The sequence below is a fragment of the Thermobia domestica genome, chromosome 1 (assembly GCF_964235325.1).
Source record: "Thermobia domestica chromosome 1, izTheDome1.hap1.1, whole genome shotgun sequence".
NCBI lineage: Eukaryota > Metazoa > Arthropoda > Insecta > Zygentoma > Lepismatidae > Thermobia > Thermobia domestica.
Window position 1 is genome coordinate 354,289,945 of NC_137454.1, and position 15,923 is coordinate 354,305,867.

The 15,923-nt window shown below is 35.5% G+C and overlaps 1 protein-coding gene across 1 annotated transcript in view; it reads left to right on the top strand.

Moving 5' to 3' along the window:
- The window catches only part of LOC145668190 (sodium channel protein Nach-like), a 141,169-nt gene that overhangs the window by 97,698 nt on the left and 27,548 nt on the right, over positions 1-15,923 (top strand). The window contains exon 6 of the mRNA XM_081735834.1: positions 5,405-5,510. Coding sequence (XP_081591960.1) covers positions 5,405-5,510 — 106 coding nt within the window. The remainder of the gene's footprint in view (positions 1-5,404; positions 5,511-15,923) is intronic.

A 15,923-nucleotide genomic window follows, 5' to 3' on the forward strand; every position in this document is an offset into this window, starting at 1 on the left:
CTTGGCAACACTGGTCATGAAAATCCAGACAATTCTAATATAGTTAGGCCACTCGCTTCACAAAAAGAAAATTCCGGCAACAGGCATCACTCGGAATGCAGCATTGCTGGAGTGATTGAGGCAATGTCAAGTCAGGGAACATGAAATGGTTGTGTTGAGCCAACAACCGATAATAGAAGTAGTGAACATTATGTCATGGTTGGGTCTATGTGGGAATATACAGGGTGTCCCACCAAACTTTGTGACCTTAAAGATTTGCGAATTGAAAAAAAATATAACGGATCCTGTTGTGCAGGAATGTGCCATTGTCAGGGGATGATAAAAGTCTGTAAGAAGCAAGTGCCCACAGTATCCCCATCATAGGGCCCCAGGAGCCAACTTCAAACTTTCAAATGGTAACAGGGACCAAGTAGTACCTCTTTCGATAGATCATGGAATGTTTAACAATTCTTATAGCAAATCTTTGCTACATGAAGCACGTGTTTCGAATTGGTTGCCAAAAATGCACGTTGTTCTTGTCACCGAGCAGATATTTTTGGCGGCCATATTCACTTTTTGTCAACTCTTCCGAATATTAAGGCCTTCCAAAATACAACCGCAAACATACGGAATAGTGATTTAAGCGTGTTTTATGCCAACGTGTTTTGGCCAATAAAAAAAAATAACTGATATTGTGCTACTTGTTGATTGTTGGACAGCGAACAAAGACTCCAACTAGCTCTTTGAGCATCAGATACTCAATTTAACATTTGGTCCCGCGAGAATTTTCTGAAACTTCAAGCCTTAACCCATTACTAGTTTATGGCATGTTTATTCAAGTCTTTGATTATATATGCTTTCTACAGGTGTGGATATGTGATAGAAAGACCACCAAAGATTCCGACACCTCTAGAGTATTGTTTCAAGGCATTAACAGACGATCATTGTACCATGTGTGACGGATTGGCAGAATCCGCTGTGCTCATTGCAAAGGTATCTTCTGTTTGGACCATTGTCTCATTGAACAATTGCACGTACAATGTTGACGACCATGCACAAATGATGCGAAGGCTAATGCCTGTTGCCGGAATTTTCTTTTTGTGAAGCGAGTAACCTAACTATATTAGAATTGTCTGGATTTTAATGACCAGTGTTGCCAACTTTGGAACTAGTTTTTCTTTTCGATTCTAGGTACGTCGGTTTCCTGCATAGTTGGTGCCTTCTTGTTTTGTTCATTTTAATATGCACAACTCGTGATGAAATGTGGCGCATTATGGCCAACTCCGTATTTTCCGTATTTTTCGTACTTCTGTTTTTTCTATTTCTTCTTTTGATTGTACCACTGATTATACACGTCATATCTTATGTTCTACATGACAGGTTGACACTGAATATTACACTCACTTCATATAGTGCTCTATGCAAAACATGTTCATTTCATTGCAGTTTGGAACACTGTTAACCCCACAGGTGTCCATCATTTGTTCCCTATTGTGGCAAGTCTCTTTCTATACATCACTTGTCAGCATTGTATTTTGCCGTGCCCCCCTTTTTTGCGGAATATGAACTCCCCCGCCCCTTGTCCAACCTTGATGTCTCCTTATACTCGTATTTCTTTAACCTATTGCTATGGGCAGCTATTTTTTTGGAAATGCTTATCTTTGTTACAGCTCTTTCAATTGGTATAGGTCACATCTTTCACTGCAAGTATCGTTTTCGGAAAGTTCCCTTGTAAGATTCGTATATTCTCTGGTAAATTAAGATTCAATTTTACATTCCACGCTTATACCAGCTAGAATAAAGAAGACGGTCATGATGAGAAATAAGCGAAAATGTGGAATGAGGAAAATGACAGTTAAGGGACGAACCCCGTTAAACACATGCATAAGGTGTTTGTCCACAAACATCACTTGTCGCGAGTTGCGATCGAACTAAGAACTCCATGCACCAGAGGTGAACGCTATACGACTGCGCACCGCAGCACGCATATACGCTAACTTCTGAAACTTTAGTGAAATGACTTTTCGATTACATAGTGCACGAATCACGCAAAGCTCGCCACACGGAGGAGTCCACATTAATAAGCAACAATGGGAGCACAAGGCGTACAACAGAAACACAAACATTGACCAAGTTACACATAACACAAAAATAATGTGAAGTAGACTTCTAGGAACATAAACAAGTTAACGTAAAGTATGGTAACTTCGAAAAGTCAGACATCTCACACTCGCGGTCTATGATGAAGTTCATGTTTGTTCTATGTTCTTTAGCAGCGAGTTAGACTTATCACAAAAACATTCCATATATCCTAATTTGTCTTGGATTCTTCGGCCTAAATTGACCACGCACCTCATATCGATTCTAAGCGTTTTCAATCTCTTTTAGAATCCCGCTTGCTATTCTGCGTTTAATGTCTTCGGTGAATTGTGAGAACAAAGTTAGGTCGATGCGGACGGGAATTGGCATCCATGAACAGAAATTATTGGACGACTTTGCACATTAAAACACACCCATCAGGAGAACTAGGTTCCTGTGAAATTGAACCTTGAAGCATTGACCATCGGAGAGGTATAGTTAGGTACTACCACTCAGCATAACTCATGTCCATACCAGTACGCCACAAGTATCAGACCAATCCCTTTTCTTAATGTTGAAGGGGTAAATTGTGGTTCCATATTGCCGTGAGATCTGTTTGTCAAAAGAATCGCCCTGGTAACTATTTCGAGATTTATCCATGAAGAGTAAGATTTCGATTTATTATTTGTGCACTGGTTATGTTTATATCACCTTACATACTATCTCTTTTGCGCGATTGAGTCAGTGAAACTCATGATTGGTTGGCATGCTTACATTTCGCTGAAACACTGTATTCGATGCACAGTTTCGGAACATTCTCCTGTGTCTGAAAGCTACTGTGAAAGTTATGTGGCAACCATAGCGCACTTACAAGCCGAAAGTAAATGAAATATCGGTTGTGATGTAGAATTGTCGCTTGTGAACAAAATATATTGAGATTGACTCTGTTACCATGTATACAGATCAAACGTCTCCAGCACATGAATAGTACTGCAGTCTACTAATAATTCGTGGTACTGCTATCTGCCTGTCATCTCGTTCCAACCGTCCTGCGATGAATTTCTTGGAGAAAGTGTCTAATTCACATATTTGTAATAGATTACTACATTTTACTACGTAGTATCATCTACCACTATAACAGACTAATACAAAATAAGCGATTTTCGACATCAAACAATAAAGTAGAATATATTTCACGCCAAATTCAAAGCCTCAGACAAGTTATGCACTTATCTACTACATAACTAGCGCAGGTAATATGTTTGCGTGTCCTTACATTCAACTTCACGCATTATGCTTACTTTTTGGTATCAACGTATATAGGAAAACAGATGTTAACTTTTATTTATAACTTTGTTATCCAAAATGTTTTCTTTCGCATACTTCGTAATTCCACAAAATACATTTTTAAATAGTATATATAAATGATATGTCTGTAGCTTATAACTTCTTTTTTCGACGCCTTTTGTAAACTGATATAATATGCTAGTCACACTTTTTTTGCAATACAAATTTCCATCACATTGAAAACTAGTATTCAATTTTAGGATTAGTGCAATTCTTTTTAAAAGTAATTTTAGTCAGATAATACAGCTCTTTTACAAAAACTCCATGCAAATAACGCTGATCATAAGCCTCCATGCAAGATTGTAAGAAAGACATCGTTATTAAAATGTATATTATAATTCTTCAGAGATATTCTAATGTAACCACATAGAAATTCTTCATCAAAAATTATGGAAACCCTACAGTATTACAAGATTTTGTTACTGAGAGGTTTCATTTGATGGTAACAGCGGAAGTGGTTAGCTGCACGAATTGAATTTTATATTAAGGATGCGTATTATATGTATGGACTGAATTGTTTAATGTTAGGTATGAAGAAAAACTGAATCGGTGATTGGGAAAGAGAAAATATTCTAAAAATGAATAACAGTACGCGATATCATTCCTTAAAAAAAACATAAAGAGTAACGTTTGCGGTACTTTGGGAAAGGAAAGTATTAAGCGTACTTTACAAGTGTTCCGTACAAACATTTTTAGATACAATGGTATTTGCGGTAAGCTGCTTCATTTTCTCGTTTTCTAAACCATGACATCTACGGAATTTTTGCTTTCTCTACGGACTGTGTAAACTGTAGATTAATGGTATTTTTAGTATTTTTAAGATAAAGAAAATAGTATTAATTGCATTAATTGGTACTAGGCGTTTCATTGGCTCCGAATTTTTAGTATATTCGAATTGTACTTCGAGTTACCAGCTGTGATTTTCCACTGTTTCCTAATTATCTACACCTGACGGATGAGTGTTGTATAACAGAAAACCATTACATTCTTTAAATATAAGTTTTAAATTCTTGATTGTATAAATACTTCTTCATATACCATGACTGTATAAGTTAATGCTGTGCCATCTCGATTAGTATTGTTCTTTGAATACAATAAATTAATTAGTGACCACACATGATTTTTAATATCCTCGTATTTGAAAGTGATATGATTCGAATCCTTGCATCATTATGACTTATCAAAATCAAAAAGTCGTTTTGCGAGTAAAATTATAAATAACAAATCGGATATGTCTTTCGTTGATATTATTGCTTTAAGATCTAACTTAATATGGATAAGCATTCTGAGTTAAGAACTAAATGATTTTGGTATCTAACGAGCATATGTGTCTATGCACAAACCCAAATATATTGATTTTAAAAAGTTGAAACAAAAAAAAAAATATTTTCTCAAGCAAAGATTCCGTATTTCCCAGAAACCACATCATATTAAGAGATAGAAGACATGGTGTGTGCAATACTTTGTAATTTACAAATAATTACTTGGAGTTGCTTAATGTTATCTTAATGTAAGCATGTCGCAGAACCCGCTTTCAAATATATGCTCTCAATAGTGATATGTTGCATGCTACGATTTGTCTGTAAAGATGTAAAGATACAAAGGATCATCACATCTTTATATCGCTTCACATCGATAAGATATCGCTTGCTTTCATGGTAAACCCGTTATTATTATAATTAAAGAAAATTGGCTTCCGACAATTCAAAAACTGTAAATAACTTAAACTTTCAATTATTCTTACCTATTTATTTGAAATCATTTCCGAAAAAAAGTCGATGAATAACTACTCGATACTATAAATATTACAAATGCATGTAATATAACTTCAGAAACCTCAACTTGAAATATACTGCATATTTAAAGTTATTATGACTCTTTCGTTGTCTATACATTTATTAAACTATACAAATCTTTAATGAATACATATTTATTAAACATTCTTATTTTAGTAAATATTTTAAATATATTTTTGAACATTTCAAACTTGATTCTTCAGATCAACTCGAGCCGGTGAATACATTTGAATCTAAAGAGAATGGTTTGAACTGTAAATGCCCCCTTTCATGCCTCCGAGATGACTTACAACTAGTGAGAGGTAAAAGGTAAGGCTGTCCTTTATTATATAAAAATTCAAAATTCATATCTCCTCTGATAATTATCTTGTTAATTACATCCTAACTATAATATCTTTAGATTACACCAACTGAATATATTACTTGTCGAAACTGTCAGTAATTACTAGTCCCATTGGTCGAAACTACAATTCTCATTTCTAGGATAGGTACTAATCTTCTTATTGTTATGAAGCAGAAAACATTATTTATAACTTTTTGTCTCTATAAGCCTATAGGAAATAACTAAATTGGTGAAAATAGTTAGACGCTGCAATATATTGTTATATCTAAAACCGTCACACCTGTGTAGTACGGACAAAACATGATGTAAATGCATGCGTTAGTTTTTTTGTGAAACACAGTTTGATTGTCCATATAACCTTCAGTTAAATGGAAAAGAAAATGATGTGTTTTTTGTATAAGCTTTTACCTTAACACACACACAAGAAATTCATATTTTTGTATTGATACAGAATGGTATTCGTATGTTATTCTATGTTTGCTTGTTACTACTCTTGAATAAGTTAGTCAAAGAACTTGATATCAATAAGAGTTACATAAATAGTTTAATGCATTGTCTGAATTGTCATATATTGTTTTGGATAATCCTATAATGTAAAACGCATGTGTCTTTTCGGTAACTGGTCTTGAAACTTAAAATATTTTAGACAAAGAAAGAAGGTATTTAACCTTTGAAAAACTCGCGCTGCCGAAGTAACACGAGTAGCAGCGCGCCGTCAAAAGACCCGCATGAACATAACGTGTTGCAAATATCGTTTTAAATACTTTTTTTCTTGTAATAGAAAGCTAACTTTGAATGTTCTTGATTAGGATGTAATAAAATACTTATTATTAAAATAATGTTTAGAGTAATAACTATTGGAGATTGTTTTAAATTCTTATTTGGAATAACATATAATATTCTTTGTTACATATCTCTTTAGATAAATAACTACGCACTGGTTTTATTGAAAATCTGAATTCTGATTATGTTGTTTTGTTTTTGTAGCAAAATAGATATTTATATTTTCATAATAATATATTTGCAAGTCAGCTCTTTGGTTCGTATAAAATTAGAAATGCAATAGTAAATTAATAAAATTACTACTATATAAACATAATAAAACAAAACTTCAGAGAAAATTTTATATTCAATTAGAGCTTACTCGTAGCTAAGCAGTTTGCATACGAGCCACTGGTTGGATTCCCAGTGGGAGCTCATGTGGTTCGAATCCCATGTTAAAGTAGTAGGTTCATGTCTCATATAGCTTCGATGCCGAAAGGGGCGTTAAATCAAAATTAAATTAAATTTACATTGAATTATTTTCCGGTACGGAAACTTCAGCTATACAGCACTACATTTAATTACTTTAGATTATCTTCAATTTTACACTGTTTAGAATTCGTACTCGCATTCTTCGGCATCTCCTACCCTGACACTTTCGGGGAATGTGTAGACATTTCCGGGTTAAAGTCTGGGAACTCACATGGAGATTCCTCACTTCCACTTTCGCGTTCCCTCACTTCTACATTATCTTTTTTGTTATTATCTTCCTCAGAAAAAGTTTCCACGAGATCATCTTGGCTGATTTATCCGAATAGTCCTTTCCTAACATTTCTCTCCATTCTTTTAAGGTGTTCACTTGTAGTTTCCTCTTTTCTCGCACTTTGTATCAGTTTGCTTGCTCTGATGATTTATATTTAGAAACCTTAAAACATCTCCAAAGCAAAGATCACGTGCGAAATGAAGCACTGAAATAAAAATAAAACACGATTAGTCGCGTGCGGTGCAAAGCACCGTAGAGTCACTAAACAATCACTAGTAGTTAAACTAATGGAGTGACTTCGCATGAATGTTCGGGAAGATGAGGGGGAAGAAAAGCTGGACGGTAAAGTCTGTCTGACAAACAGGATGGACACAGAAAATAATTTTCCTGTGGTGCATTTGACCGCGGCGCGTCTACTCGAAGGTTAAACTGATATTGTAATTTTAAGACTATATCTATACAGTCCGGTCTCACGGGGTACTCTTTAATTTTTTTCAAAATTCAAGTAAGATTCATGTAAGTGAGTGAAAAACTTAGGAGGATATCCATCAACTTGGACATAACTTGACATTCAATGTTGGGTCCACACAAAAATTCCGTATTTAAATAAATCAAAAGTGAATCGCATAATAAAACTAGAAACTTTATTATTGCTCTATCTTAAAGAAAAGGAATATAGAAGAAAAGTTAGTGAAATTCTTAATGGTTTCCATCATTGCCAAATATTGCAGCCATTTTATACATCTCAGTTACTTTCGTACATGTTCCTGAATTTATGGAAAATGACTGTGAATTCCCGAGCGATATCGAACCAATTGCGAAAAGAAAGTGACAGATTTTAATTCGAATCATTCAATTTTAAATATATATTTTTCTATGTTTATATATAGCGAAGTATTCTAAGTTCTTGTGGCAAAGGGGCTCATAGATCGGATTAATTTAAGAAAGTTGAAGAAAACTCGCCGGTGGTTTTAAGCAGAGATTTTATGATAACATCTATACGTTACTCTAAAATTCTCACGACGGATACTTACTACGAACCTAACTCCTCTTGTAGTTAGTTACTGTGCTAAGCAGTGATCAAGTATTGCAAACGTACTTGTGAGATCAGCGCAGATACCCTACATAGGAGATTGACAGATGATCTTCATCTTCTGGAGGGTTTATCTTAAATTTTGAAGGTCATTGTTTGTAATCACAGTTTGACCAACTCTTTTGTCGCTTTGTTAGGGCTACCTATAGCACTATCTGAGCGGGGTGTTTTTTACATCACTTTAAGCGGTGCATATTTTTATCGCACCATGCATAAGCTACCGGGATTAGTTCAAGGTCCCACACCTAAAGCAGTGGCTGATGCCAAACGCGATCCTCGAACGAATCGACGTACCCGTCAGCTCTCGGAGGGTAGTTTATAATCGGCTGATAAGCGTTCCAGATCTCGCTCTCCTACCTATATTCGTAAGTCGGAAGAATCGGAACCAATGCAGACGGCCGCTGGGGATCCTAGCACATCTACTGCCGGATTACAACCATCATATTCAGCCACCCTTGCTCGTCCTAAATTGCATTCTTTCCTTCTAACTAACTTCGACCCAAAGTACAGTAACACCCGCCATATCTTTAATCAGATTATCAAGTATCTTCCAAGGACCAGTATCCAACAGAAAGTTTTCACCAGGGGCGGTGTTATTATTAAATTTCAGGAGGAAAATTTTGGCATTACTCTCCGTAATAAGGCCAGTTACGAGATTTTTGGCAAAACTGCACAACTGTCTAAGCTACCTGACAAAATCAAGCAAAGTCCTCTACCTTCGAGAACACCAATGATGTCCGTAGTTATTCGCGGATTTTTACCTGAAAAAACTGACGATGAGGTGCTTGAGGAGCTAAAAGCAGAGGGAATTGAAGTGACCAAATGTATATGTATGAAAAATAATAACGGTCCAACATATATGGTGAGAGTTCTGACTACTTCTCAATCCTCTATCGATTCCTTGTTACAAGATGGCGCATACATATTTAAGAAACGTCATAGGGTGGAACCTTCCCGAACAAGCCTCCCTCTTCCAATTAGATGTGAAAGGTGCCAGGTGTACAACCAACATATAACGGCTAAGTGTCCAAATGCCGTAAAATGTGGCTAGTGTGCTGGCAACCATGATACTAAAGTGTTTCCTAATACGGGAAAGCCACCTCTATGCTTGACCTGTTCCAGTGACAAGCACCCAACTTATAGTTATAAGTGTAAAGGGAAACCGAATCCAACTCCTGACCACCCGGATATGACGGTACCGCTACGTACCATAGATTCTAACGTGCCTTGGTCATAGTCTATCACCTCTCCTCTTATTGTGGAAAACTTCCTCCGCTACATAACACTCATATTACAAAATATTTTCCCATTCCAACGTCAACTTATATTAGATCATGTTATTGCAGCAGCCTCCGCTATATTTCAAGTTAACTTGTATGCTACATATTCTGGACCGTACGTTCGCTTCCATATTGCTTCCCGAGACACTGCAGTTTAACTCCGTAATTTTGTATATGAATATGGCTCTGACACTTCTTTTTCTGAACATTCGTTCTTTAGCGCAACACCGAATACTATTTGAGCAGTTACTGCTTGAGGAAAATATCGATTTATTTGTACTAAATGAGACTGCACTCAAACCTGCTACTTATGTCAGATTTCCTCGCTATCAATTTCTTCGCTGCGATTACGCAGACAATAACGCACGAGCCCAAGATGGCGCTGCAATTGGAGTTCGTAATAATCTTACTTATAGATGCAACTCTGTTCCGCAGCATATGCAGTTACCGGAACACCTAGTGTCAACAGTTTATCTTCCTCACCTTATATTAACAATGGCTACAATATACGTTCGACCATGTCATGTCATTCCTCTTGCCTTCTTCACCTATTAGTTTCACCACTTTAAACACCTTGTCATACTAGCCGACGTTAATATTCACAGTCTCTCTGCCCGTCATAAAGCGGAGTTTTTGGATCATATAACTCTTAATTTAAATGGGCATGTCCATCAATTGCCCAAACATACACGACCGAGCAGTCAGACTACACCCGATGTTGTTATTAGCAATGCCTCTATGGTCTATAAATGTAATATACATATACTAGATTGTATCGGCAGCGACCATCTTCCGGTGAAAGTCGTTATCAACCATCAGAGACGACAACTATCTGAATCAACTATGAGAACTATCATGTTATACGATAAAGCGAAATGGGATCAGTTTCGTAATGATATAGATGTTGCTCTTGCCGCTTTTGTACCAACGACATCAGAGACTGATCTTAATAATACCGTCCATAGCATTAGCACAGCTATCACCAGTAGCGCCAACAAAAACATACCTACATATCGAGGCAAAACATACCAACCTATGCTACCTCCGCAGTACTTGGCTCTCGTCAAAAAGTCTCGCACTTGCTTTCGAAAATACGAACAAACACGAAATCCAGAGTATTTGACTCAGGCAAGACGATGGCAGAGGACAGTTCATAACTATATTATTGCTCATAAACTTCTTACCTGGAGCAAAGCATGCAATCAATTAAATACAGAGTCACATCCCTCGAAATATTGAAAAAAAATTCATCTTCTGACTGGTCAGACAGTTAGTTCAGTTTATCCTCTCATACAGGATAACCAATCTCTAAATACAGACCAAGATAAAGCAGACGCTTTAGCCACTCGTCTTCAGTCAGTATTTTCGCCTCCGCCTTGCACACATCGATTCAGCCCCAGAGTTTCTGAAGAGGCAATTGAACAATTACATCAATCTTCCATCCAGCACACTTTAGAAGCTGATAATCCTTTGACTCGTGAAATCACCTACGCGGAGATATAGTCCATCATCATGCGGAAACGTAGTACTGCCCCAGACTTTGACCAAATAACTTAGAGATTACTTAAGGAATGTTCGGTCAATTTTTTCATATTTCTAGCACCGATATATACATTTATCCTTCGAACTGGTTTCTATCCTCTCGATTGCAAGGTATCTAAAATCTGTATGTTTCTGAAACCCAACAAACCACCGCATTCTGTAGTCCTATTGTCCAATTCAGTTAACCTCCACGTTGGGTAAAGTATTTGAAAAAATACTTGTATCTCGTTTACACCCATACATTATGAATCTACAACTTCTACCTCTCCATCAAACTGGATTTCGACCTCATTATAGCATAAATGATCAACTACTTCGTCTAACTACCATTATTACCAATCACTATAATAAGTCTCTTCCGTCCTGTCTCGTTTTAATGGATTTGGAAAAAGCTTTTGATCGGATTTGGCATTATGGATTATTTTATAAACTTCTTAAACTGGGTCTTCCTGTTACATACCTCCGAGTCATATTTTCTTTTATACTCAACCGAATAGCCTACGTCAGCATAAACAACTCATTATCACATCCAGTCTTTCCATACACAGGAGTACCGCAAGGCTCTAGTTTATCTCCTCTTTTATACATATTTTGTGCTTCCGATTTACCGTCTCCATCGCCGAACACTTATATTTTTCAATATGTTGATGATACAGCTTTTCTTACACTGGGAAATACGATACAGCAGATTAATACAAACTTAGAGACCACAATTACTAGCTTTCTGAATTGGTGTAGTAAATGGAGACTTTCAGTTAATGAAGACAAAACACAAAACTTGTTATTTTACCTCCTAAATGCCGCAGCAAAGTTAGACAAAATCCAAATTTACTACAGATACGTGTGGGTTGATGACTTTCTTCAACCAGCTAAAACAGTAACATATTTAGGAATCATTTTTGACGATAAGTTGCGATGAACACCCCAGCTTCAGAAACTTGTTACCAAAGCAAAGAACCACTTACAACTTCTTCTTCCTCTGGTTTGTCAGACCTGGGATTTAAATTCCAAATTATTGCTTAATACATACACAGTATTTATGCGGAGTATACTTACATTTGGACACATAGCCTGGCGTTGAGTGCCTCCGAAATTTTACAATAAACTTGAAATTCTAGAGAGACATGCCATTCGTCTTGCATTTAGAATCAAACTTCCGTATCATAATACAGACTTGTATGACAAAATTACCTTTCCTCCGCTTGTCCAACACATAGCACAATTGCGTCATAAGTTCATAACTACCAGTCTCCATGATCGTAAGGATATCTTTCTTGACACCATATTTACTGATTTACAACAAGAATCTCAATCTAAGTACTGCTATACACCACTCAGAGTTTTGCTTTCCATATACATCCGCACTCTTCCAGCAGATCACTACCATGCCACCTTCTTCCGTCACCAACTCATAAGTCAATATCTTCCACATCTTTTTCCATCATAGCACTTGTCTCTCTACATCACTAATCTGGGCTTACCCCATGTTTCTCATCAGTCCTGAGACGCCCCAGGACAGAAGATTAATCTGCATTTGTTTGTACTAACATCTATATGTTGTGTTGTGGCGTTACGAGCACCTCACTCATCATCATTTTTCCATTTTCTACGTTATTCATTACTTTCAGTTTTTCCGCACCTTTTTGTTACCGTTTGTATGTGCACCTTTCCTTACTGGTTTTGTTATTATTCATATATTATTAATGTTATTGTTGTTTCATATCTTTATTTTGTGATTTTTGTTAGTGTATAGTAACAATGATTGTTTCACAGCTCTTTGACCAACTATGAGTTTAATAAAGAATAATCAATGCTCCCACACCCCTGGCCAAGAGAGAGGGCGAAACCCTCTAGTGGCCGTTTCTTTACACCCATTCATTCCAAGTTCTTCAGCAATCAATAAATGTTTTACTTAAATTGATGCCCATCACCTTCCAACTCAATAAGTAAAGTACTGTTACTACCCACCACTCTAAAAAAAAAAATTAAAAAATCTAAAATTCTATCGAACGTCCAAGGTGCCAACTGAACTCTTTTTCAACCTTGTTTTTAGTTTTGTATCTCAGATAATTTGTACAGTGTTACATGTATATGTATATGATTTCTAGTATTTACCTTTAGTACTATTTGATAGTCCTGATAAAATACTAACCGATATATTTGAGGACTTGCATATTATGTTTGAAGGGACCAAATTGGCATATTACATTCCTCCTTCATCTTTAATAATCAATATTTTTGAGGATTCCTATCAATTTAATATGATATTTTATTTATTAGGTTGGACTGGAGGTTTATAGGTCTTCAGCTTGGAGACTATATGACAACAGACTCATAGGTTAATGTGGAATAAGAATCATATTATTTCTGGAAATCGAATCCAAAATGTACACGTTGAAGATGTGTTTGCCAACTATACTAAAGCCACGAATATGCTCTGCATAATATGATATTATGCATGTATTATTATTATTATTATTATTATTATTATTATTATTATTATTATTATTATTATTATTATTATTATTATTATTATTATTATTATTATTTTGATATATCTGCATGAAAATTAGCTGTAATATATTCAGAAATTAAGGTGAAACACTTACATTATAAATAAAATTATAAGTAAAACTGATGTGTGACGATAACAAAACTTGTCATATTCTGTATAAGAAAAAAACATTATTACTGTAGGTCAGAACACACGTATACATACAAACACACACACACACATACACACACACATATATATATATATATCGAATAAACTTGTATAACACTGTTGAAAACAAATTGCTGATAAGTCATGACAGTGAAAGCATTGATGGCACAATCCACTCCTGATTTGGTGGAATAATGAACGTTATTACTGCGGGAAACTACAGAGATGATCTCGCGTTACAAATTGCAAATGTAACGATAACCGCTAACCACAATATAATCATTATGCTAACATAATGAATATGTATGTTACCAACTCCTTTTTTTGTCTTGATAACCTTTCCCTGTACAGCACACCAGATGACAAGAGCAAAGAATTTAGTAGCAGGGCATCTTGCAACATCTTGCAGCATCCGTTCGACCACTAACGAGAAGAATTAACAACAATTAAGCCGAAAACGGTTAAATCTTGTGAGGCAACTACTGGTATGATCTAAGAGGACTTTTCGGAAATGAACGAAATATGAGTTATAGTTCATTGTGAAAAATTGTGATCACTCTACGCACCGCTGATTTTTGTGCCAAAAAAGCATCATCTACCCCTTATTGCAAATGATGTATTTACAATAAAGTTGGCCCAAGTGTATTATCCTGTAAATTAGTTAGAGCATGTTACGTTACTTCAACTTATGCACTGAAATTCCAATCACCCCTGTGTACTTTGTCTAATAGAAATAAATTAGTGCAAAAATGTACATATTCACTCCTTAAAATAATCAATATGTGGTGAACTACATAACGTTTTACACAGAGTATTTCATGGAGGAGTATCTAATAAAATAATTAAGGTCGTCACACTTGATATTGAATCATATAGATGCGAAAGTTTGAAGAGTGATAAAGTTTATGAAAATATAATTTGGATTTTTTTAAATTCAAAATAGAAATACATAAATATTATCTGACCATTTTCAAACTTAATATCAAATACAATGAAGAATATTAAACTGATTAACAAATAATAAAGAATTGTTTAGGAAATGTTTCGAATAAAATAGGAATGAACATATTAAGTACAAGAAAAATAAGAATACATCAAAATTTACATTTTGGAATAAATTCAAAAAGAAGCTTAGACTAATACCTGAGTCTGTTTTGATTTAACGAGACTTCGCAAACAATTAACAGCATTTTATAAGGAAACATGGTTCTGTATAACAGCTTTTTCAAATAAATGATCTAACATTCCAATAGAAATGCAGAAGTTAATTTTTTTAACGGTACATGTTGAACATCTTGTACACGTGTACTATTCTGAGCTTCTCATGTATAATTCTTGACAATTCTCAACCAAACTTACAATACGGTAATTTTTTTAAAAATATTTTAGGATTTATTTTAAATAAAAAATTTCGTCTATTTTGTGTGTGAATGGGAATGAATTTAAAACACTTACTGCGTTGCCTCTTTGAATGGCAAAGCTTACCCGTTGGAACAAGAAATGTTTGCTTCTATGGTCACATTATTTATTAATTAAATCTGACCCCAAATTTGTCAAAAAAATTACTTGTTTCTTTACTAAAAACACCAATGGTTTCAGTAGCAAAAGCAATGAAAAAATGATCTTCTTTTAATTTGGAATATTTCAAATGCTTTCGTTTACTAGCTGCCTCGGCTGCACTTCCTGCTTCTTCGCTGGTTAATGTTATGTATGAGGGTGCGAAAGTGTTTAAGCATGTAACATCCCACACTAGACGTTGGCCTGTTTTCCAGGGAATTAAAGTAATTCCGTCTGGTCTTTAGCCATCATCCCGTAACATTCCTCTTGCTTCCAAAATGCTAGAAATGTCTATGCTGGCGAGAGTTCGCTTTAAAATTTGGTTTAGTTCTCCGTGGCGTGAAAATCTCCCACTGCTTCTGATGCAACTCAAAGCATGAAGACCTTTAGCATCCATTTGATTCTTACATACACACATGAATTAATGACATATACATATGCCAATGCGTAAGGCAACACTTATTTCAAAGATATTATTTTCCATAAATGTTCCTATGTTTTTGAGGGTGTACTTGCAACCATGCTCCGGACTCTTCATTGTGAAGCGCTTTAAGACGGGCAGTATCAATAAGATTTTCTGAAACTATTTCCCTTTCTCTTATCTGATTTAATAATATGTCATCCCATTTCCTTTGTACTCCTTATGTCTGTGGAATTTCGTTATATGTGTCTTTCCATATCTCTAGTGCCTCTGGGAATGGGCAATTTTCACTTCAT